Source organism: Chelonia mydas, chromosome 1 (assembly GCF_015237465.2).
Source record: "Chelonia mydas isolate rCheMyd1 chromosome 1, rCheMyd1.pri.v2, whole genome shotgun sequence".
Classification (NCBI taxonomy): Eukaryota; Metazoa; Chordata; order Testudines; family Cheloniidae; genus Chelonia; species Chelonia mydas.
The window spans coordinates 12,129,124-12,152,030 of NC_057849.1; the positions used below are offsets into that span (position 1 = coordinate 12,129,124).

A 22,907-nucleotide genomic window follows, 5' to 3' on the forward strand; every position below is an offset into this window, starting at 1 on the left:
AAAGTGGAAATGCCATATTACTGACATTATCAATATAAACAGTACTTCAGTAGTAACATACTGTATTGCTTATGTGGGTTACATGTTTTGCTTCCTATTTTCTGAAGCCAAAGTTCTCTCATAAGCATTAGGGTTTTTTTAATTAGATTCCTTATTAAAATCACATTTAACTGAAGTTCATTGAAAATCATCTGCTGGGATATGCTATGATCTGCTGATCTGCTAGGTAGCCCATGTGAAAATGAGATTCATTCTTGAAGTTGGGAATAGCTATTATATTAGACTATGAATATGTGTTGCACAGCTCTTTGGCTTCTCTCTCATCAGACGTGCACTATCAGCCCTTATTATCTAGAAGTATGTGCAGGACATAAGAAGAAAATGGAAAAATACACACCCACAGTGAACTGACCCAGTAAATATTAATTGCCTGAATTTTTTGGTGCAAGTGCTATGTATTAGCCACTCTAGGGACTGAAAACTACACTGGCCTGAAATCTAGAACTTGCAATATTCAGTCAGGGATGTGTGATATGCAACAGCTATAAACAAACGCTCATACAATGAGAAAACAACAGGTTGGATTCCCAGATTTCCATCGTGTAAAATGACCACTTCTGGCACTGACAGGTTGGAAACTATCAGGCCTTGAAATCAAGGGATTCTGATTATAATCTTGTTTATTTCCACTTCAGTCTGAATATGATTTTAGCAACCACTTTCTCAAACCTTAAGAGTTTAAAAAACAATTGGTTTGTATATTCCATCTGGAAGTTAAGAATTCCAGCTTTATTGACTAGAGCTTCATGAGATATCATTAATTAAGTGGAAAATAAAGTAAAATGGTAATCCGGGTCATGTGATTTTTTTATTTTATTTTATTATTATTATTATTTTTAAGGCCGGATAATTTTTAACCTTGGCAGGTGGCAAATACTTATATGAACCAAACGCTTTCAAGAGGAATAAACTTTTCCAAGTATTGGTTCTGGAACAGTGATCCGGGAGGGAGAAAAATCCCTTTTTCTATTTGCATTTCTCAAAAATGGAATGATTGAGTCTGATTACTCTCTGTTGTTCTGTTGAAGGTATTACAGGATGGTACTCAGTAACCCTACCTGAGGATTTGGTGCTTTCTCATTGCACAAACATCATGGAAAACATAGTAGGAGGGCTGGAGCTTTCTATTACTTTTGCTCATCATGGTGACAGAGAACGAGTTGTGGAGGCTGCTAAGCTTTTAGGCTGGAATCATGAGGAAAGCCATGAAGATAGTATGGATGATGATGACGAATGGCATCTGAGCAAAAATCCCGCCACTGTAACCATTTCTACCCCCAGAGTGTGGTTACCGATGCATTGCATGCTACTTGCAGGCCAGACGCACATAAATAAAAGCACTTACTGCTATCTCCGATATAAATTATACAATCAGGAAGCCATTTTGACTTTACTTCAGAGGCCAAAATTAACTGAAGATGAAAAACATGTTACAGTGATGTTTAAGAAAACAAAAGAGATGGAACTTACAAGGAGCCAAGCACTGTTGTGGTACTTCAGAGAGGAGAAGCTAGAAATCCAAGTGTGGCGGGCTTATGGGAAAGAAAACAACGTTGAAAGACCACTTGATACAGATCGCCTTATTGGCTCTGCTTTTGTGGACCTTGCAGCACTTGGACAGAGGTCAAGGAGAACACTCACAGTCAGTGGTCAGTCTATAAAGAAAATTCTTACACTTCATTCCTTCTTTTATTCCATTTCCTTATGTACTTTTTAGCTGGTTTAACCTCATCCATATGTAGTTGTCTGAAGCAAACCAGTTGCAGCCTTGTTTTGTCCTTTCTATGTTGTTGGCTCATGTTGTTTTCTTGAAAAGATGAGCAAGGTTAAAACACTTACGTCAAAGTTCAAAGCTTAGTGAGTTATACTGGTGAAGAATTTGGTAATGGTGATCAATAAATGGGTGAAGAATTAGTGTTAGTGACTTGAGGAAGGATTCCTCATTAGAATCTGAATCACTGAACTAGTATTAATGATGATCAGGCACAATAGCACAGCAAAGGAGCCACTGGTTAGAGTTCACACAAGAAACCTGTATTGTCTGCTAGTAGTTAAAGTAAAGGACTAGAAAATTGGAAAAACCGTTGGAGTTTTCTATTCTATTCTTTTCTGGTTCTATATTTCATACATCACTATGATATCAATTCCAGGTCACCCACCAACTTGCAGTCTGATCTTCTAAACCAATGGTTCTCAACCAGGGTCCAGGGCCCGCCGTGAGCAGGTTTCAGGGGGTCCTCCAAGCAGGGCCAGCGTTAGACTTGCTAGGGCCCAGGGCAGAAAGCCGAAGCCCCGCTGCATGAGGCTGAAACCTGGGGCCCTGAGCCCCACCACCTGGGGCTGAAGCCAAAGCCTGAGCAACTTAGATTCGCAGGGACCCCTGTGGCATGGGCCCCAGGCAATTGCCCTGCTTGCTACCTCCTAATGTCAGCCCTGGCTTTCATATGCAGAAAACCAGTTGTTGTGGCACAGGTGGGCCGGGGAGTTTTTTTATCATGTTGCGGGGGGGGGGGGGCTGAGGCTGAGAAAGAAAGAGGTTGAGAACCCCTGTTCTAGACAAGTCATTTGATCCTCATTTGGCCAGGCTTGAACCTGGTGCGGTTAAAACTAGAAACTGCAGGTAAAAAACCCTCAGAATAAAAACTCTGCACAGGCTGTATCTGAATTTTGTTTCCTGGATACGGTCACAAAATCATGCCAAAGGCAGTGTTTCCAATTCACATATGAAGTTGAGAGAAAAGTGCAGTATATCTTAATTTCAGCTGTCCATGGGAAAATGAAAAATTAACTTTTCTAGAGTTGCCCATTGCTTTTTTCCTTTACAGACTGATGTTACTAACAACTCCTGGGGGATCTGTTTGTGTAGAGATGACATTACCAGATTTGAGATCCACCCCACAGATCTGAAAACAGACTTTTGTCTTCATGAAATATAACCGCTCTTTCCAAGATACTAAATTTTGTCGTTTGTTTGTTTGTAAATACCCTGTTACAGGTATCTATCCAGTGTTCAGGCGCAATGCTTCAAACCTGTCAGGAGCTGCTGTACGAGTTCACCTTACACTTGCTTCTACTCATGCTCATATTAATTCTGCTCATGGATTTGACTGTGCTGAAGATGTCAGTAACAGTGAAGATGAAGGTGCAGAGAAGGTTCCTGACACAGGCCAGCAAGTCTTGAAGAGCCACAATCACAAACTGAATTCCTCAAGCTCAGAAATCCCTGTTGTGAAACCATCTGAGGAGACTAATGCAAAGGATCTGGAAAACACATTTGCTGTCACTATCCTTGTGGAAAGAGCAATGCACTTAAGTTTAAAAGGTAAGAAATTTTCTTGCAAAATATATGTTCTTTTAAAAGATATTGTCAGCTATTTTACAGCAATTTAAAAAAAAGCAATTCCCAAGAGATTTTACAAAACTTAATATTAACAGGAATGTTTTCATTATGTTTTGAATTTCAATCAGAACAATTTTCATTTGGATTTAAATATTCCCCTGCAGAGTTGCAGCCCCATTCCACTACATCATCATGTTAGTTCATGAGCATCAGAAAGTGAACCTGCCCATTCTATTTCTATTCTCCATGCAAAATGGACATGGGCAAAGTGTAAACAAGCAGCGTAATGTTAAAAAAATACACTTGTTGAAATGACTACTGAATTCTGGAGTCAGAGGCTCATCCGAATAGCAGCCTATTTGACCATCCTTAATTCTAGGCAATGTTAATAGAAGACATTCTTTCAGACTAGCAATTTTCAGCTTATTCATTTCTGGAACTAAGCTAGTGACACAAAACTAGAAATCTGGGAACTGCCAGAATCTGTGGTGATAAGGGGTGATGTAAGAATCTATAAAGATTAGAATGAACTCACGGTAACCTTGAGGAAGTCATTTTGTGTCAGTTTTCCACTTTGTTAAATGAGAATGATATTTAGATGCCCAGTTACCGTGATGATGAGCACCAATAATTACTTTTTAATATATCTTCCAATCTGTTAATTCTGAACATATTTTAAAATATTCCATTTTAGTGAGATTATACTTAGCACTTGGTGTGCTCCTAAGGTGACACGCTTGCTGGCTTTTTAATTTTTTTTAAGCTGTCTGCTATTCCTGCCTCCTGCAGTCAGTACTAAATGAAGGTCTTTTTGTTGAAAAAGAAGTGAATCAATCCCTTGAGATTTCCACATACATCCCAGTGCACCTTCACTCCTCCACATCTTGGCCCCTGTGTGTGTGCGCGCATGCACACGCGCATGTGTGTGTTTAGCACTTAGCACAGTGGGCCCTTAATCCTGATTGGAGCCTTTAGGGTCTAGGCAATACCTGAATGCAAACAATAAATATTAATAATAAAAGCAATACTGCCAGGAAGGACTGTGCAGGAAGGCCCAGATTAGCTAAAGCTTTGAAGTTTTTCCTAGAAATGGTCCAGTTACAATCTGCTGTGTAACAATGTAGATGAATAAATTTAAATGATTGCCCACCAGAGTTTACTGGCATGAGGTATTGCAAAAGCAAGAATAAAATGATCATCGACCAACCGTGCTTTAAGCACAAGTGCTGCTGGTACACTCGGAGTCCAACTTGTTTTTTTGAACGAACAATGATTCTATAATCTTCTGAAGGTCGTAGTCTGTGTGTGTGTTCAGGAACTTGATGCAATACTATTTGCTACTAAAAGGATTTTGGAACACAATAAACAATGTTTCTTTTGTGTGAGTTTTAAGATGGAATTGTTTGTGAATACCGAGGGAGATGCTCGCAAACGGAAAAGAGTTGGAGAAACTATTTTATGCCTGTTTCAGCAACAATATTTATCTTAATAAGGAAAAGTTCATTGTGATACTATAGATAACAAGGGTAGAATGAATGTTACTGTCTAGTACATTAAGGATGACATTTTTTTCTGGAACTTTAATGAAACATTGTCAACTTAATAGCTAGTCAGTTTCAAAAAATTAGCTAAACCTAGCTGCAGGTAGTAACCCTGTCTCTGAGCCTCCTGCCAATTTTTGTGGTTTTACAATCAGATTTTCCCATTTTAATGGGGGAACCAGTTAAACTGACTATACATAAAGTGCTACCAAACACAAAGTAAACTGGAAAAAATAGGTTTTTTTTCTCTAACATCATTTTAGTTACAATAATATTGGGTGTCACTTGTAACAATAATAGCTCCTTGCAAGTTCAGCAGGAAAAATACATTCAACTTTTCTTCCAGTGGACTGAACTGAAACCCTTACCACAGGATTTCCAATGAAGGATCAGAAAGAGGGTTGTGTGAGAAGCATCTCATTAGGATCCACTGACTATCATGGTAACAACAAGGTAAGCAGCTACTGCACTATGCCCCTGATGTTATTAAAGTGAAGAAAGTGATTTAAAATCAGGGGCATAGTGCAGTAGCTGCTTACCTTTTTGTTACCATGATAGTCAGTGGATCCTAATGAGATGCTTCTCACACAGCCCTCTTTCTGATCCTTCATTGGAAATCCTGTGGTAAGGGTTTCAGTTCAGTCCACTGGAAGAAAAGTTGAATGTATTTTTCCTGCTGAACTTGCCAGGAGCCCAAGTGCTGCATCTAATTTTGTGTAAAATGCAGCAGGTTGCTTAAACCACCCTTATTTTTTTTATATGGAGTGCAGCCCACAGAGGCACTCCAATAGCATACTGGAGGAAGTGATCAATAGCAACCTCTCTGGCTGATAGAGGAGTGGTATTTGGTTCCAAAGAGAGTCCTATCCATCCCACCTCCTTGATTAAAGCCTCACCTACCAGAAAATCGCGTAGCTGTAATTCATCACCGGAACAGCTCCGCTGGCAATTAAACAGCACAGTCGTAAAAATACCAAAATTCTCTTTCTACTACAGCTGCTACCGCTGTTAGAACTATAGCATAGTGAATTATGGCTGCAAAGCTTGCTAGTGTTGACACCACCTAAGAAGAAGAATTGCAAAGCAGAGAGAAAATTGGGGGGTGGGAATCCTCTGTTGAGGGACCCTCCCAAAGGGCACAAAACAGGCCAGACTCATAGCTCCTCATTTTTCCAATATAATTCAGTGCAGATGGCCACAGAATATATAGCACCCAATGCTTTCTGAGGTACTTTATATTCCGTGTCTTCCAGTTTTTGGAAAGTGTCCAGATTCCTAGATATGACCTTGTGTTACTGTGAATGCACATTGTCTGCCAGGGGAGCCAAACTAGATCAAGCCAATTAACTGATTACTTTATCTTTTTTCTCACAAGACTTCTCCCAGGTTTTTAGAAAACAAAAAATTGGGGGGAAGTGTTTGTGTTTCCAGTCCCGAACTATTTTTATACAAGTCATAATAATCGGCTTGTAACAAAAGCCTTGCAAAGCTTTCTCCTCTACGTTGCAAAATGTATGGCGTCTGTGGTAGATCAGCTTTGTTATTAAGCCTCTGTCTGCACTTGTATTAAAAACAGTGTTTCCTAAAGCTTTTAGAATACGATTTTACAACCACTGTAGGGAAGACCAGTCAGAGTCCATTATCTGTGGCCTTGTGGTTAAGAAAAGGGACTGGGCCATAGGAGATCAGTTGTTCTTTGCTGTGGGGTGGACTGTTTCCGCGAGCAAATCACTTAGCTCAGGGGTTCTCAAGCTGCGGGACGTGACCCCAAGGGGTCATGAGGTTATTACATGTGGGGTCATGAGCTGTCAGCCTCCACCCCCGAGCCTCGCTTTGCCTCCAGCATTTATAATAGTGTTAAATATAAAAAAATGTGTTTTCAATTTATGAGGGGGTCGCGCTCAGAGGCTTGCTGTGTGAAAGGAGTCACCAATACAAAGGTTTGAGAGCCAATGACTTAAGCCTTTTATGCACTACTTTTTTCCCCCTAAAATTTCCCACTGGTGCTGCTCCACCAGTGATAGGACCCGTGGGAGAACAAGTGCAGGTGAGGTGCCGGTGGCCACCAGTGCTCTAACCACCATATTCATCCCTGCTCAGAGAATGTCTAGATGACACTATGGCAAAAACCCCAGAGGCTGCCAGCACCTTAGTAGGTCAAGAAGTCCCACATATTGCTGCCATGGGAGCTGACTGGTGGTAGAAGTGGGGGGGAAGGTTTCTTTTGGGGGGGCGAGTGTAGTGTAGACAGAGCTTATTTCTCTCTCTGCCTCAATTCTTTATCTATACGTGGGGTTAATACCTTACCGGGATGTTCTGAGCCTAAATCCCTGTTATGTAATGTTTGTGAGACATTACATTAAAAAAACTTACTAACCCTTGGACATCTTTGGCACCTTGCATTTGTCTGTAAGTTAGTGCACATTTCCTTATTTCAAGCCTGACAGGAGATGGGTTCCTGTGTTGTAATCGTTCTGAATAGCTGTGCTTGGTACAGGAACGTATTCGGTCACCGATCAGTATCAAGGCCCTGCAGAGCCAACACAAATCTCATAGAATTTAAGGCCAGAAGATACCATCATGATCATCTAGTCTGACCTCCCGATACACTGCAGGCCACAGAACCTCGCCCACCCACTCCTGCAATAGGCCCCCACAACTTCTGGTTGAGTTACTGAAGTCCTCAGATCTTGATTTAAAGACTTCAAGTTACAGAGAATCCACCATTTACTCTAGTTCAAACCAGCAAGTGACTCATGCAACACGCTGCAGAGGAAGGCGGAAAAACCACCAGGGTCTCTGCCAGTCTGACCTGGGGGAAAATTTCTTCCTGAACCCAAATATGGTGATCAGTTACACCCTGAGCATGTGCAAGACCCACCAGTCAGACACCTGGGAAAGAGTTCTCTGTAGTCACAACCCTCCCCCTCAGTCCATTGGAGATATTTGCAGACAGCAGTCATGAATGGGCCAAATGCAGTTGTAGTCAATCTCATTGTGCCATCTTCTCCATAAACTTACCCAGCTCAGTCTTAAAACAAGTTAGGTTTTTTGCCCCCACTACTCCCTTGGAAGGCTGTTCCAATCTTCACTCCTCTAATGGGTAGAAAACTTTGTCTAATTTCAAGCCTAAACTTATCGATGGACAGTTTATACATTTGTTCTTCTGCCAACATTGGCCCTTAACTTAATTTAAATAACTCCTCTCCCTCTCTGGTATTTATCCCTCTGATGTATTTATAGAAAGCAATCATATCTCCTCTCAGCCTTCATTTAGTCAGGCTAAACAAGAGAAGCTCCTTAAGTCTCCTCTCGTACGGTAGGTTCTCCATTCCTCTGATCATCCTGGCAGCCTTTCTCTGGACCTATTCCAGATCTGGGAGAGTGAGTTAGGTTCTATTTTGGGTTGTGCATTATCCACAAAATTGCTGTATAATTTCTAACTATGTGACCAGTTCTGCCCCTAGTTATACCTACAAAACCCTATTGATGAGAATGGTGTTGCTCAGGTGTAACTGAAAGCAAAATTTGTCAGGAGGAATTTTTAATACTGGTTACTGGTGAGATGAGCCAGAAATAACCCAGTTTGACTTTTGGATCCTGAGATACGTTTGCAAGGCTGATAATATTTATTTAAAAAAAAAAAAAAAAACACCCTTAACTGGGCAAATTTTTATATGTAATCAACAATCACAGAACCCCAATGTCATTTTTAGAGTTACTTTCATAGTAAAGGTACACGTTAGTATTTTGCACTCCACTCATATCCTGACTGGAGCTAGTGAATGTCAGCAGCTTCCTGGGCTCGCTCTGCTACCCTAAGGAAACCAACAGCTGTCAGGCTGAGCTAGCCTTTGCCATGATGCACAGGTTTTATCTTTGTCTCAAGGTGAAACCATTATTATCTGTAGCTAATAGGTTTGTTTTGTTGTAACACAATACTTAATTTTTTTATGAAATAATTAATCATCTGCCTTATTCTAACCACAATTCATTATATTTTAGGGAGTCCTCTCACTGAACGTGGAGTGACAGCACCCAGTAGCTATGTGACGTTTGCGGTTGCTGATGCAGATGCTCCAATAGCCACTGCAATAATAGAAAACGCTGACTCACCAGTTTGGGACTTTCAGCAGCAAACAAGGTATGTAATGCCTTTCAGAGGCAGACACTTTCATAGCCATGGTGTCTGGCAGCCAGGGGCCAGACATTGAATGAATAGATGCACTTAGCAAAGTGGTCCTCCAGTAATTGGACCTGTTCTGTTATGATTCCTCTGTGTTATTTTATCACCACTCACAGTTTTATGCAAGTCCCCTTGTGGTTCAGAAGCAGCAGCTTTAACCAAGTAAACAGAGAGAGGCTTTCTCCGGCCAAAGCAGTAGGAGCCTTGCTAAGCTTGTCACAGCTGAAAATCCGTGTTTGCATATCTTGCAGTAGCTCTAGTGCCTATAATGTCTGGATTGAGTTGTAAGAGGGAAGGTATGGTCTGGGCTAAAACACAGGACCAGGAGTCAGACCTCTATTGTATTTCTGGCTGTACCATAGAATTCTCAGGTGATATTAGGTAAGACATTTAACATCTCTGTGCTTCAGTTTCCCCACCTGTAAAATGGAGCTGATAACATTTTCTACCTCACAGGGCTGTCGTGAGGATTAATTCATTAATGTTAGCGAAGTTCTTTGCACTTTCATGTCTTTTTATTAAGTTTGTATGGTGTCCAGAACAATGGGGTCCTGGTCCATGGCTGGGGTTCTTGGTCCACAATACAATAAATAAATAACTTACACTAGTATGTCTGTGGTGGGGATCTCCTGGTTTCTGCAAAGTTTTGCAGTCAGGTGTTTGAATTAAATCTGAAGCAGTTGCCATTAGGATTTTCTAAACTAAAAGAGACTGACCACTGTGAATCAGTAAATAAAATATCTTCCATTGTTGTACACAGTGTTGTTGTAACTGAGTTGGTCCCAAAATATTAGAGAGAGAAGGTAGGTGAGGTAATATCTTGTATTGGACCAACTTCTGTTAGTGTGAGAGACAAGCTTTGGTGCTTACACAGAGCTCTCTGGATAAACTCATCTCTCTCTCCAACAGAAGTTGGTCCAATAAAAGACGTTATTTCTCCCACATTGTCTCTCAATAAATAAACTGTATTTAGCATGTTCGGCACCAACTTGTCAGTCACAGACTGCTTGGAAATTATACCAGTAACTGCACAGAAACAGGTTTGCCGGCTAGACAGTTGTTTTTATAATGCAGAGACCAATCATTCAGACACTGATAGCTGCAGTTACAAGTTTTTTTCTCTAAGGTTATTTGTGCTCAGAGCCAATCTTGAATACTAGAAATATGCCAAGTGACTTGAAAATGCTTTGGGGGAAGTAAAGGATTTTGTCTCATCACTATTTTGGAGAGGTGTTTTTTCAGAAATTAGGTTACAGTGTTTCGGGTGGCCATCTTAATCTTTATTAAAAGTTTGTTACTATAGTGCTTGATAGTATTTTCACAGTTATCTCTCTCTCCTTTTTTCCCTGCTGTTTTCACTACCCTAATTTAAAAATATTTTAGAATAAGAAAGAAAAAAAAAAAAAGCAGAAAACAAACCTATGTAGTGGTAATTATGTACATTGCACTTTTAAGGACCTACACTGTTGTTTTTCCCCATTACTCAGATAATACTTTTCATAAGGTAGACAAAATGTTATTGAAATTCCAGAGACACTTTGCCTTGCTAGCTTCTGACAAATATTATTGTTCTGCATAACAGATTATGATGATTTTATTCTTAATAGGCTATCCAAAGAACTTCTGTTGGATCCACAACAAACCCTGGTCTTCAAAGTGTGGCATAAAGCAGGTAAACCACCATGATGCAATGCAGAGAAGCCCCTGGTTCAGTGTATACAGTGGGTAATTTGGCTCCTTCCAACAGATGGAGATAGGAATTTCAACGACATTAGTGGCCTGTCCCTAGGAGAGGGCTATACTAGCTAAGCAGTCCCCTTCATTTCCTGTCTTGCCAAAATCCCTCCAACTGTGAGACGCTTTTAGCTAGTTTTAGTTAAGTTTAGGTTTAAAACCTTGCTTCTCACCAAGTTTAAATTGACAGGATTTTAGAAGTCAGATTTTCCTGGGGCGGGGAGATGGATTATTATTTCTCTTTTTCCTTCTATTTGTTCCTTCCAGAGTTAGCTGAAGAGTGTTCTGCAATGGCTTACAAACTCCAGTGTCTCCTGCTATCAGCAGAGGCAGGTATCATCCTGCTAATTTATGGCCTCAGTCCCATTTCTGTCCAGAGCCTCATTTTAGGCTTTTTCGTGGGCCTTCCCCTAATCCTTCGGAAAGCATGTAAGGCCAGGTTCTTACCAGCTCCCATATGTGCCAGGCTCATCTCATCAGCCTGAGAGCCTTTAACCCAGCAGCCCACAAATCCTTACAAGTCTAAGCAATTCTAACAGGAGATGTTTCTGTGATTCCCCTGGTTTACTTCTTACAGACATTATTTAAAATCGAATCTGATTTACAGATAAAGATTTCAGCTCTGTCAGAAGGTAAACTACTTTGATCCTCTGCCACAGCTACTCAGGGCTGGACTCCTTTGCCCATTATTACCAAAATGTAACCAAATACTTTTATAGCAGCATGAACATACTTTAAAAAATGACGTTATAGCCAATATTCTCATTTATTGGGACAGTTGGAAGCATTTGGCCATAGGCCTTATGCCTAGCAACGTACCTATCCACACTTCCTGTTTGTTGTTACAATGGTAAAGGTACTCATTCGCCATATTACTGTTTGCTCATGTCATTGTTAAACTAGATCCTCCAATGTTTAATTGCTATAAAACAAATTTAAGTTAACAAAATATGCTGTGATGTTGGGGAGATAGCTGTATTTTATTATTTTTCTCTCCAGTGCTGATTCAAAGTACTAATTTTTAAAAATGTATTAAAGTTTAGCTGGCTGATTTTTGCCAGAGAAACTTTTATTTTGAGTCTACAATAAGTGTATAAGTCTGATAGACTTTTGTCTTATTGTTAAAAAAAATCTCCATTAGCCATTGACACAATTTCTGCTAAAAGTTTTTTTCAAAAAAAAAAAAAAAAAAACACTTGAACTGCTGGAGTAACCCAAACAATGTTCTCTTTTGTGTTTGCTGGTAGGATTGTTTGTCTCTGTACCTGCTGACGTGCAGGAGAGAACAGACAAGTTATTGCAATCAACATAACAGTGTAACAATAATCACACACAGGCATTTTAAAAGGTCTTTGAAAAGGGAATATGAGTTGGTAAATAGAAACAAAAGAAATCCTAGAGGGAGGTCATGGAGCTACACAAATTGGCCTTAAGGTTTTTTTTTTTTCCCAACTCTCTCATTTTCCTTTACTCCCCTGTTTTTTTCAAAATGTGTTTACTTTTCCCTCCAACTGTTCAAGCTATCCATGTCTCTTGTATCACTAGCCTTTCTGGTGTCTCAGTTCATAAGTGTATAACCCTTCATGTAATAACAGAGGTGAAGTGAAGGCATTGTACCTGCCAAAGCGTGAGTTCGGGCCTTCAAGTTACTTTAAATTCTTACACTGATCTAAGTGCTGGTAATATCAACAACTGCAATAGCAACAATGAGTTTTGGCAGCTAAGGAAAAGAGGGAAGAACTGGTTTTAAAATGCATTTGGGATTTTTCAAGTCTAAACATGTCTCTAACTAATGATTAGAGATCTTGAATGGCTTCTGGTACATCTGTTTTAAAAATAATTTCAATGGGGCTCAAGTTAATGGGTATAGTTATTTGGTATTTCAAACCTATGCCTGCACCACTGCTCATTTCCTTATGTTTTTGGCTTCTGATTCCTTGGTAGCCTGCTGAGGTGTCCCACAGCATCATTCCAACTGTTCCTACCTGAAGTGAAGTAGAAATGCACAGGCCTATGTCATAAATATAAAGGGAAGGGTAAACCTCTTTAAAATCCCTCCTGGCCAGAGGAAAAATCCTCTCACCTGTAAAGGGTTAAGAAGCTAAAGGTAACCTCGCTGGCACCTGACCAAAATGACCAATGAGGAGACAAGATACTTTCAAAAGCTGGGAGGAGGGAGAGAAACAAAGGGTCTGTGTCTGTCTGTATGCTGCTTTTGCCAGGGACAGAACAGGAATGGAGTCTTAGAACTTTTAGTAAGTAATCTAGCTAGGTATGTGTTAGATTATGATTTCTTTAAATGGCTGAGAAAAGAACTGTGCTGAATAGAATGACTATCCCTGTCTGTGTGTCTTTTTTGTAACTTAAGGTTTTGCTTAGAGGGATTCTCTATGTTTTGAATCTAATTACCCTGTAAGGTATCTACCATCCTGATTTTACAGAGGTGATTCCTTTACTTCTATTAAGAGTCTACTTGTAAGAAAACTGAATGCTTTTTCATTGTTCTAAGATCCAAGGGTTTGGGTCTGTGGACACCTATGCAAATTGGTGAGGATTTTTACCAAACCTTTCCCAGGAAGTGGGGTGCAAGGGTTGGGAGGATTTGGGGGGGAAAGACGTGTCCAAACTACGTTTCCCAGTAAACCCAGTTAAAGTTTGGTGGTGGCAGTGGAAATTCCAAGGGCAAAGGGTAAAATTAATTTGTACCTTGGGGAAGTTTTAACCTAAGCTGGTGAAAGTAAGCTTAGGAGGTTTTCATGCAGATCCCCACATCTGTACCCTAGAGTTCAGAGTGGGGGAGGAACCTTGACAGCCTACGACTCTCATATCACTAACCATCTATGTTACTTGCAGCCTTAATACACTTCTGTGTAAACAAATCATTTATAGGTGTTTTGGAACTGTGGCATGCTGTGTGACACTGTTAGCCCACCACAGAGTGAAACCTGGGATGGAGTAGGAAAGCTGGACTTTCTTTTGGACTAAATCTGCAAGACCCTAGAGCCTCACCTAGACTTTCTGCCAGGCAGGGAAAGGGTTTGTGAGTGCGATAGCATTTATTACGTAATCCTTAATGCATTGGGTCCTTCACCGTGTCTGTTTTAATTTAACACTGCTGCTATTTTGAACAAGGGAAATATTTAATAGAATAATTAACGTGATGTTAAACTAGACAGAGGGAGAGAATTATTATAGTCTCCAGATGCCTCTCTGACTATTCCTCTTGGATGTGCCCCCTTCAACCCAAACTCAATCTCTCCAGAACTGAATCCCTGATTTTTGCCTCCCTTCTCTATCACTGTCACCAGCTCCACAGCTTTGGTTTAATCTTGGCATCTCTCTTCTCCTCCCCCTTTATAACTGATTTCTTGCTAGGTCCCATTACTCCTCATCACCATAGTCTGCCCTTTCCTCACTGTCCCCACCACTAAAACCACTTGTCTGGGCCTGGGTCACTTTCTTCTTGATTACTGTAACCTGCTTTCTGACCACCCTGCTTATTTGCTCATTCTTGCGTTCTATCCAAAAGTCTACTTCTTTCCCTGACCACTCCAGTCACATCATTGCTTCCTCACACACCTTCCTTGTCCTTCTGTTTTTAAGAACATCGTATTCAGGCTCCTTGTCCTCAACTTTAAGGCTTTATGTAATCTTGCTACCACATATCTCTCTGACATTTCTCCCTCCATTCATCCCTATATTGTTGCTTTACAGCTTCCGTCTTTTCCTCCTTCACCATCTTGATTTTATGTCAACACTCCTATTCTCTCCTACATTTGAAACCTTTTTCCTCTTCTTGTCCTGTCTCCTCCTTCAATCCCTCCTAAAAAACCCATTTCTTCCAGGTGCCATTTCTATTTTGTTCTCAGACTCCATAGTCCCCACTTCCTTTTTACCTGAACTTGTCCTTTGCCTTTTAGGTGTTCTCTGCTTACCAAATGCTTTTTGAGGTTTGCTCTGTAAAGCTGTGTAAAGTTTCAGGGCTGTGTAACTGATTGTTTTAAAACGTGCAGATGTTACGCTTGCACACCTTAGTTTTAACTGCATGATTTACACTCTTCTTTCCCCACAGATGTTGAACGAGTGATAGGATTTGCATCTGTGGATCTCTCGCCCCTTCTTTCTGGCTTCCAGTTAGTCTGTGGGTGGTACAATATTACAGATTTCAGTGGACAATGCAGAGGGCAGATTAAAGTAGCTATTTCCCCTCTGGAAAGTATAATTCATCTCAAAGAAGTAAGACAGGCAAGGATTCGGACCAGAGCACCAGGTTCTTCAGTATGTATTCCAGTTTCTTTCTATTCACAAGTCTGATTTAGTTCCTAATAACCAACAGTGAATTTTCTGGATTCACACAGTGAAAAGTTAACTGTACATACAGCAGATTGGCAGCATTGTGTAGTGGATTGAGCATGGCTTTACAAATGCTGGAAAGTCCTGAATTCTCAATTTTAAAAATTTATTTATATTACAATAAATTTACCTAGAGGCCAGAGACCCATTATTGTAGGTGTTGTACAAACATATATCAGAGAAAATCCCTGCCCCACAGAGCTTGAAATTTAAGTGAAAAGACACACCTGTATGAAATTATTACATGTAACATATAAGATGACTATAAATTAAAAACATCATTTTTCTCTATTTTCAGTTTCTTTACCGGTATATTTGATAGCACTCTGCATGTAGTCAGTTTCACAGTTTCCCCTGCATAGTCGGTTAGTAAGTTTCTCCTATTGTTTGTGTGGAACTTTTCACACAGCAGCAGGGGAGAGAGACATTTTTTTTAACTCTGAAGGTATGATTGTAAAACCATAAAAAATGGCCGCAGGACTTGTTGGTGCTAGAACCTGCCTCACTTTTAACTAAAGTCTATAAAACAATCCAGATTTTAAGTTGGTTTGTCCCGTTGGTCAGTCTTTGTAAAGTGCTTTGAAAATGTAAATCAGTATATAAAGTTAAGTTTATGCTATTGGTTAGCTCAGTGAAGTCTCACGTTTTATTTCTCCTTAATCTTGCCGTTGCAGATTCCTGCACACAGTCCTTTTTCATTCCAGGCAAGGGCCTTGTATACTGCATTCCCCAGCTATGTTACAAGACATTCTGGACAATTGTTTAATACTTCATCAAAGGATGTTGATTTTACTACTCAGGAGCGGTAAGAAAACTGATAAAAGAATATCTTTGGAATAAAATAATAGTAAAAGTAAATATTTATTGTTTCCAGAGTTTGAAAATTTTACCTGACACCTACCAGCCCAAATACTAAGTCTACTGACCAGGGTGAAATAGACCTGTGCCACGCCTCTCGCTCCAGATCCACGGCCCTGCAATTTAAAGGACTAAAACAGTTGTGTGCGGTACTTGCATTTAATTGTCAGACTGTCAATCAATTTTCTACGAAATATACTTTTGAGTGAATGTCCCAAGAGATGCCAATCTCCTAATGTTCTGATACCGATTCCTTACCACAACATCATGGTCTCTCCCCAAAGAGGCACCCAGCTGCTTCTTTCACTCCCTGTACCCTAGATATAATGTAGTACCACTGTCAATACTCGCTGTTGTTTTCCTCTGCCCTGCTTAGTGGGAAGTGGGGTAGGGATGTGTGTCTGTGACATCTCTATGTATTTTGTCATACTTCTTTTCGTTGTCATCAAATAAGGGATGAAGAGGCATGCCCATATTGCACATCCCTGAGACCAGCTTTTATAGAAACCCTGCAGTAATTTCTGCTTACTCTTGCTAAAAACAGATGCTATGGGGACATCCCTTTTGTTCATAGCTGTTACTGGCAGTAACGGCAGCTCACAGTGGGCGACATGTAAGAAAGAGGATTAATTCATGGCTTGCTTGTTTAAAGTATGTGGAAGGCAATCCTGCTACATAGACCCTAGAAGCAGCCTGCCAGGCAAGGTTTTATTAGCTCTGTCTGTTGAAGTTTGCAAAGAGTACCAGCACCAGCATATAGTGCTCCATCTTCAACTGAACAACCGCTGGCACCTATATCTGTGGGCACTTCTGTGTTAAAAAGGAGGATGCCTGCAATCCACTCTATCATGATGCAAATTAGGTGCAGTTCTCAGGCTTTTTGTGAATTACTAATGTCATTCTTGCCAAATTTTGCATGCTTTGGGCTTAATGCATTAATGCTTCTTTAATGATGCAGGAGGAGTATTTTTAACAGATGTTGGCAGATCTTTTCATAGATATGCTGGTGCATAAATATATACCCATTTTTAGCAGAATTAGTCCCACAGAAACATGGACACCTCGTCATGAAGAGCACATGCAAAATGTCCGCAGATTTCATGAGTCCTTGCAGCAGGTGGAAGGGAATGCACAAAGGGCTGGAAGAGTAGATTCCCTGTCACATTCATCACGTACTTCACTTCTAACTGCTCTCAGGTAAAGCAAACCCATGGCTACCAGTGTGGTATATGGCTTTAGGTTCACAAAGTAAATCTTGAAATTTTGCAATTCTTGCATCCTCTTTTTTCAAATAAACTAAAATTAATATAGTAATCTTATGAAACTGGGTGTTAGTGGTATAGTAGTGTAACTTAACAGCAGTATTAAAACAAGATTGGAATAGTGAGGGTGGCTACAGGTTAGATTTGTCCCGCTTTGGCAGAGCTGTGAGAAGCCCCAGGACTGGATAGCAGCAGTGATTGCAAATTAATACTGAATACTTAGCACTACCCATCTCTGTCATCCTGTAACTTAACTTACTCTATGTTACCAAAAGACCTCTCTGAGCTAAGACAGGAAAATGAACAAACCCCTGTAAGCATTTTGATCTCTCACAAAATTCAAAGCATTAACTGATTTACATGAGGTTCCCTTTATTTTTTCCTGTTTGGCTCAGAAAGAATCATTTCTAGGCTGGGATCTTATGGATTAAATTTTTGGCTGGATAATAGTTTTTTAGCCTAGTTCTAAACCTTAGGAAAACCAAGGTTAATTAGTCAGGTATTTATACATTATGAATCTTTATGTTCTCTTACATGGCTTACAGAAGCAACTTGACTGAGCTGGATGAGATTCAGAGATACTTCAGTCAGAAATTAACCAGCTCATTCCCCAACAATGGCTATGGCAGCACATTAAAGAGAAATCTGGAACAGCAGGATGGGGATTGCCAAGAGTTTGGGACCAGAATGGTAGATCCTGATGGACACCATCTTTTGGAAAAATCTAGTCACTTGATCTCTCAAGTCAGCACTCTGATCAATGGTAAGAAGTTACCTTGTTTGGATTACTTTACCAAGAGCCACGGGCACTAGGTAATCCCTTGTTTTAAATCCCCTCTTTAAAGTAGCCCCAAAACTCCTGACACAGTTTTTCCCAATCTTTAATTTTAAGAAGACCAGCCTCTAACAGACAACTAATTTGTGCTGGTCCCTGAGGCGATTGCTCCAGTTCTGTAGTGGTAGTGTTGGAATCTTACCTGACACGCCCATTAAGTAACATATATTTAAATATAACATTAGGAAGATGAGATTAAATAGTAGTTAGTGATTGGTTTCTGTCCTGTTAATTATATGCTAGCCTACCTAAATTTCCCTACATAATTTCACGTGCATCTGTTCTTCACTAGTAGTGCTGATAAATTTTGTGCCACATTTATCTACAGAAGTGGATATGTAGCAGTAGTGAATCAAGTGAAATATCTTTGCTTCCCATGGTGATTTTAAAGTCTCCATCTCCTCATTCCACCCTGCCCCTTAAACCACCTATCAATTTACTGCCCTTCCTTGGCACTAGCCTGTTTGCAGTTAATTTCATATTAGCCTAGTCGTCTGTGACCATTCTGATCCAGCTCCAGTACATTGTGATTAGCAAGTTGGCTGGGAATCCCAAGTGTCTGTTGTGCCTTTTCATAATAAAGTAGTGGGTAGAAGAGAGACTGTCATCAGTATGAAGCAGGCTGTCTGCAGTATCTACCTCTGTCTACCCTCTAGGATTCGTACTGTGCCACCATCTCCCGTGGTACAGGGCCATTCCTTCTGGTATACAGTATTAGCATCTTGATTCTGATGCCACTTATTCCTGTTCTCTAGACTTTGCCATCTTTGTCCTGCTCACCTCAGTATACTATTTTCTTTGCTTCTCTTGCCCCCTCTCCTCCACATATCTATCTGAAACTCTCTTCTTATCCTTTTTCCCAGTGCCGCCACCCCTGCCACTTATTGCATCCTCTTTAAATCTTATTTTAAACCTGTTGTTTGTCTCCAAGAGCACTAATTTGACATTTACCTTGATGGTGAGTTCAGCTAAATACCAATGGCCTAATTCCTGAAAGATTTTGATGAAATAAGGTACATCTGACTGGAAACTAGAAACTAAAAATAGATTTCCTTATTATTAATATAAATTGTAAATGGCCAAGACATGGCTGTATCACAGGAGGCTATTTATATTTAGACTCCTAGGGCAATCAACCTTTCCTTTCCCCTGCTTCCTACATTATATAGAGGACACATGCAACTCTTCATTTTTAATATTGAAATATATATATTTTGCAACTTTTGCACTGTAACAAATCAGTGTTCTCTAGTAACAGCCGTGTTAGTCTGTATTCGTAAAAAGAAAAGGAGTACTTGTGGCACCAGTTGGTATAAATATTTGACAATCATGTAAGTGGGTTCTCATATGATTTTTAATATAGAAATAGATAGAAGCATGCAGATTACCATCAGATATGCAAAACTAAAGAGTGTCAGTGAGAGCTATGTCCTCTAGCCCTGTTCCATAGGATTGTCGAAGCTACTGATAGAAAAAGTATCTAGTTCCCATCTCCTGTTTCTGTCCAATGTAGGATTGTTCCCTTGTTGCTGGTGGTTTTTGTCCAGACTGGTTTTAAATGTCCCAGCAATGGAGGCTGTTCAGTTTCTCTTGGGGGACTGTTCCACTAAAAGGTCTCGAAGTCAGTGAGTAAAAAAGTGTAGAAACTTTTCCTCATAGTCAACTTTTCTCTTCCTCAATTTCATCACAGTACTTTTCATTATTCTGCCTTACACCACCCTAAACAAATTCCTTCCCCTTCTCAGTGTTTGCGCCCTTCTGACATTTGTGAACTGTTATCAAGCACCATCCCCTTCCAGTTGTCCCCATTTTTATTTGACCCAAGTTTTACATATTTAGCTCCTTTAATCATTCATTGCATATGTGGTTATTCACAAGTAGTGCAGCTATAGCACTACTATAGTTATAAAGAGTAACAATCAGAGTTGAAGCCTTCATCTCTTGTATGTACTGATGCTGTTTACCATCAATCAGATTTGCAGACTATAACGAAAAATACCAAAGAATCTTCAAATGTGCTTCAAGACAATATCAGAAATTCAGACACTAAACATGCCCTTCATGTTGCATCGGATCAAAAGGATGGAGCAGTGAGAACTGAGATGCACCAAGACCAATCAAGAATGGAATCGCCAAATGTCCACACAGATACATCACCTGTATTCTCTCTTGGAAGGTCTGCATTTAGGAGAGGTATGCTCTATGAATTTCTAGACCAAGCAGTCATTGAAAATGAGCATCCGGTATCATTGGACCACATCCAGACAGAGGAGGATACACACGTCATCCGGTCCAACAGCGATGAAGAGTATGAAGAGGATGTCATAGAACCAAGGACTCTGAATGAAATAACTACTGTAACTGACAAAACCAGTCCCTGGTCCAGCATTGTATCTGAAGGGGAGCAGGGCCCCGACAGACAGCCAATAGACTTGAGAAATGAGAACCAATACTCAGTGGCTACTGAATATTTACAAAAAGGAGAGAGTATAAGAAGTAGCTCTTTGTCCAGTATACCAGAGAACAACCACCCAAGTATGCCCAGCACTGCTAGATCCTATGCTAGTCCCTATATTGAAGAGAATGCTGCATGTGTAATGAAAAAAGGTGTTGAAGGTCCAAATAGCGATACTGAAGCAACTGATTCAGAGAGGTTTCAGCCTGCACATTTACCCAAAATGCATCAAGCAAATGTTGGGTCATTAGAAAAAGAGAATGTCAATCACAATGGAGCAATTGAAGCCCAAGAAGCAGAACAAGACAAAGAGTTTCATGCAATATCTGGAGAACCACTGGATTTACCAGGCAGTGGAGATTTTGGTGTGGTCAAGACCATTGCCAGAGAAAGAAAGGAGGAAAGTAGTGAGTATTTAGATGCAGACTATCAAGGTGAGGAAGGAAATGAGTCTGATGAAGGGACGCATATTCAGAATTTATCTGCCCAGTCAGAGTCTACAAGAAATAGCGGGAGCTGCTCTGATGAGAGCCATGAGGACCTGCCTGAAGAGTCAGAAAAGTCTGTGAAATCTAGTATTGTGTTGTATCCTTTTTTGTCTTTTTCATCAAGTGCAGTTTGCATGCTAAGAAATAGTGAGTGGCTCTATTAGAACGTAATTGGTGATCACCACTATGACTGGGTTACATTTTCCTTTTAAATCTCTCTTTTTGGGGGGTGGGGGAGGGATTGTAAAAGTATCTGCTGGTGTAAAACTTAACAGGCAAGGATTCAACCTAACCAGAATTGTGTATTTTACCAATTTTTATGTGTGAACTTTCAAGCTCTTGTTTCAGCCATTGTCTGGCAAAATGCTTCTTGTTTAAACTGTTCCATTTTTTCTGATTGATTTAAACTAATGTTAAAGCTGGATGGAAACTGATGGATCCCCGAACACTGAGATCCCATGTTGGTCTGTCACTTGTAAGCACATTAGTGTTAATTAACCAGAGGGTTAGTCCATTTTAATCAAAAACTTAATTTTCAATTACAGTTGGCAATTAATACATGATCAATTCCACCCCTTCCTGCCCCCTCCCACCGGTATCTTCCCAAACACTACATGGAGCAAACTGGATGCAGCTTTCTTTAACTGGAAAATTGTGTCTTGAACAACTCTGTTGTGCATAGGTTTAGCAATAGTCCCCCAATTAAGGGTCATCTTACAAACTGCATGTGTTGTAATACTTGGGCACAATTGAATGGATTAAGGTCACAGTTTTAGTCCTAACTTGTATTACTTTTGGAAGTGTCAAAATTATCAAATTTAGTTTTATTGCAGCCAGTACCACCTTGTGTTGTGATCCCAGGAGACTTCACAATTTGGACCTGGCCATTATTTGAATGGGAATACGTAGGGGCTGTAGGAAGTGGGGATTCAGTATGTAGCATTCTTCCCTCTTAAACCAGAATTGATGGCCCAGCAGCGTATTAGGAAGCATTGTTCTGCTATCAGTCAAGTGATCTGTAATTGGGTTCCTGACCATTTGTGGGGTCCATTAATTCCCATGACACTTTGTGCAGGGATTAGGCGTATTAATCACAGTGTCTCGATCACATTTCAGTCTGGCTAATTACATGCTGCCTACGTGCATTTTTCTGAACAGCTTGAACTGAAAGCTATTTTTCACTTCTTGCCAACAAAACAATTGTGTAATGTTGGTGTGCACTATTGCAGCTTGCCATGTTTCCTTTCTGCAGTTCTTCAGAAAAGGCAGCAGTTCTGCAGAAAAGGACCTAGGGGTTACGGTGGATGAGAAGCTGGATATGAGTCAACAGTGTGCCCTTGTTGCCAAGAAGGCTAACAACATTTTGGGCTGTATATGTAGGGGCACTGCCAGCAGATCTAGGGATGCGATCATTCCCCTCTATTCGGCATTGGTGAGGCCTCATCTGGAGTACTCTGTCCAGTTTTGGGCCCCACATTACAAAAAGGATGTGGAAAAATTGGAAAATGTCCAGTGGAGGGCAACAAAAATGATTAGAGGGCTGGAGCACATGACTTATGAGGAGAGGCTGAGGGAACTGGGATTATTTAGTCTGCAGAAGAGAAGAATGAGGGGGGGGATTTGATAGCTGTTTTCAACTACCTAAAAGGGGGTTCCAAAGAGGATGGATCTAAACTGTTCTCAGTGGTATCAGATGACAGAACGAGGAGTAATGGTCTCAAGTTGAAGTGTGGGAGGTTTAGGTTGGATATTAGGAAAAACTTTTTTATTAGGAGGGTGGTGAAGCAGTGGAATG

At 40.3% G+C, this 22,907-nt stretch overlaps 1 protein-coding gene across 6 annotated transcripts in view; it reads left to right on the top strand.

Annotated features, from left to right (window-relative positions):
* Window positions 1-22,907, top strand: part of C2CD3 (C2 domain containing 3 centriole elongation regulator) — an 88,034-nt gene that overhangs the window by 44,155 nt on the left and 20,972 nt on the right. For 3 of the 6 annotated variants that reach the window (XM_037878627.2, XM_037878765.2, XM_037878823.1), the window contains exons 23-31: window positions 1,089-1,709; window positions 3,056-3,382; window positions 8,947-9,085; window positions 10,735-10,799; window positions 14,934-15,139; window positions 15,889-16,019; window positions 17,105-17,269; window positions 17,880-18,097; window positions 20,144-21,209. In XM_037878627.2, the coding sequence (XP_037734555.1) occupies window positions 1,089-1,709; window positions 3,056-3,382; window positions 8,947-9,085; window positions 10,735-10,799; window positions 14,934-15,139; window positions 15,889-16,019; window positions 17,105-17,269; window positions 17,880-18,097; window positions 20,144-21,209 (2,938 nt within the window). The remainder of the gene's footprint in view (window positions 1-1,088; window positions 1,710-3,055; window positions 3,383-8,946; window positions 9,086-10,734; window positions 10,800-14,933; window positions 15,140-15,888; window positions 16,020-17,104; window positions 17,270-17,879; window positions 18,098-20,143; window positions 21,210-22,907) is intronic. The other 3 variants (XM_037878699.2, XM_043527436.1, XM_037878884.2) reach the window with 2 other exon arrangements.